This window comes from Culex pipiens, chromosome 2 (genome assembly GCF_016801865.2).
Source record: "Culex pipiens pallens isolate TS chromosome 2, TS_CPP_V2, whole genome shotgun sequence".
In the NCBI taxonomy this organism is placed as follows: domain Eukaryota; kingdom Metazoa; phylum Arthropoda; class Insecta; order Diptera; family Culicidae; genus Culex; species Culex pipiens.
The window spans coordinates 137,045,670-137,047,715 of NC_068938.1; the positions used below are offsets into that span (position 1 = coordinate 137,045,670).

Below are 2,046 nucleotides of genomic sequence, written 5' to 3' on the forward strand. Positions count from 1 at the left end.
CTATGGTCCCCTTGGAACGAGCTGTCAAGTAGGACCTTTTCTGTCAAAAAGGACTGCGAGATTAATTTTTCAAAATTGATTAAAAAATCCATTTTAAACTCTTTGTGGTCGTACAAAGGGTCATTGTACTCAGAAAAATAAGCTTTATCGCTGTAAACAATAATATTAGCAATCTAAGCTTCATTTTAGGACCCAATTCGAAGTAAATAAAAATAAAAATAAACTCTAGAAATTGAAAAAAATATTTATATAAAATTTATTCCTCTGAAACACTTGCATAATACAGTGCGTCTTAAAAGCTATCGTCCCACCCGGGAACTACCTCAGCAAATCTTCAGATCGAGCTCCATGTCGAACCCGCGCTTCTCGTACTCGACCACGTGCTTCTTGACCATCTGCTCGACATTGACACAGTCCAGCTTCTCCTGGATGCGCGTCTTGAGCGGATTCTCGATGGCGTCCATGATCTGGTAGCGCAGCAGGTTCGGCAGGATGTTGACCGCGGCCTCGACGACGTAGTCCAGCGTTCCGGCGCCGTCGCAGCGCACCTGAATGTTGCCCAGCTCCAGCTGCAGGTCGTTGAGCTTGGGCTTGCGGCGTAGGTCCAGGGGTTGCTGCACTTCGAAGGAGACCTTGATGTGTTCTACGGTGAACTGGGCCTGGCCGGCTCGGGTGACCATTCCGCGGCCCATCGAAACTTCCCACTGGGTCGATCCCATGATGCGTTGCGTTCCGACTTGCATGGTTAGGGAGACGGTGTTGTTTTGCATGAGGATACCGATGTCTCCGTAGCGGTAGAAGCTGGACACGCCTCGGATCCAGGTGTGTGTGGTTTGCATGCCGAAAATGCCGGCCGTCGTGTTGTAGTCCGGAATGAGGTACGGATCAAAGTGTTTGTTGCGGACCATCGTTCGAGCTTCGCCGATGGCCATGTCGAGCGGGGAGATTGAGTTCGGGAACAGGATGCTATGCTCGGTGGTCATGTTCTCAACGCGCGTGTCGATCTCCTCCCGGATTTTGGTGTACGCCTCACTCAGCATGAACGGTTTGATCGTATCGAAGACCAAGTTGGAGGCGGAGTTGACCACACTCTGGAAGATGCTGCCCATGAAGCCGAGGTTCTGGAAGTCCATCGACATATCGTCGAACGCAATGTCCAGGCTGATGTCCTGCGTGCGAACCTTGCCGTCACGATCGACCCCCAGTGACACGTTACCCTTCGTCAGTACATTCTTGAGGATCACCGTAAACGGACCTTCCGCCCGGTTGAAGAACGTACTCAGCGTGTAGTTACCCTTCACCAACATCTCGTCGATTTGCACCCCCGTTTGAACCTTCATCGTGTTCAGCTCCGTCTTGAACAGCTTGATCCGGAACTTGGACAGCCCGTACGCGAGCACGTTCTTCATGTGCATCTTGGCGATCGAAAAGGACTGCTTAATCTCCGGAATAGGCATCGGATCGGGCACGGTCGCGCCCGGCAGCCCAACCGGATCTTCCTGCTTGTACAGGTCAATAATCGCAAACAGCTGCGCCGAAATGAGACTCTCTCCGGTAGCCTTGGCGTGGTCGTCCGCATCGTCCGAGGTGGAATCTTCGCCGGAAGAGGACTTGTCTACGGAAAGGAGAAAATCAATCGTCAATCGCCATTTTGGAACCGCGTTCGTTCTGGCACACACGTACAGTCGTCACATCGAACGTTGCTGATAAGAGCGAGCAGGGTACAATTGATCAACAATAGCGCGGTTAAGCGCTTCCAGCGTGGTTTCGTCATCTTGGATGCTGCTTCTCCGTCGGGATGATCTCGCAAACTGAATCGATCGTGGTTGAGCAGGCTACGCGATCGTCGCAAGGTCGCTCCTGAGAGTTTTTTCGGAGATGTTCTCTCCGGTTACTCTCTTCCTCTCTAAGCTGATAAGACACTATCAGTTTATGTGGTGGGATTTGTTGTCGTCTAGATTTTCGTACTTTTCGTACTGGGAAAGATATAGTTGCTTGTGTGCTATCTTGTGACATGTCTGCTGTAAAAAGATTATTGGGAATTTA

The 2,046-nt window shown here is 50.7% G+C and overlaps 1 protein-coding gene across 1 annotated transcript; it reads right to left on the reverse strand.

Moving 5' to 3' along the window:
• Window positions 1-232: 232 nt before the first annotated feature.
• On the reverse strand, window positions 233-1,841 carry LOC120425579 (uncharacterized). The gene is made up of 2 exons (XM_039590152.2): window positions 1,684-1,841; window positions 233-1,615 (listed from the first exon to the last, which is right to left on the reverse strand). Exons 1-2 carry the CDS (start codon window positions 1,772-1,774, stop codon window positions 324-326), a joined length of 1,383 nt encoding a protein of 460 aa, XP_039446086.1. The 5' UTR covers window positions 1,775-1,841; the 3' UTR covers window positions 233-323.
• Between the last annotated feature and the right edge of the window lie 205 nt (window positions 1,842-2,046).

Excerpts from the sequence above, each read along its gene's own strand:
- LOC120425579 (XM_039590152.2), bottom strand. The coding sequence starts at position 1,774 with ATGACGAAACCACGCTGGAAGCGCTTAACCGCGCTATTGTTGATCAAT. Across the intron at positions 1,616-1,683 it reads CAACGTTCGATGTGACGACT|ACAAGTCCTCTTCCGGCGAA; the intron begins GTACGTGTGTGC and ends TCCTTTCCGTAG.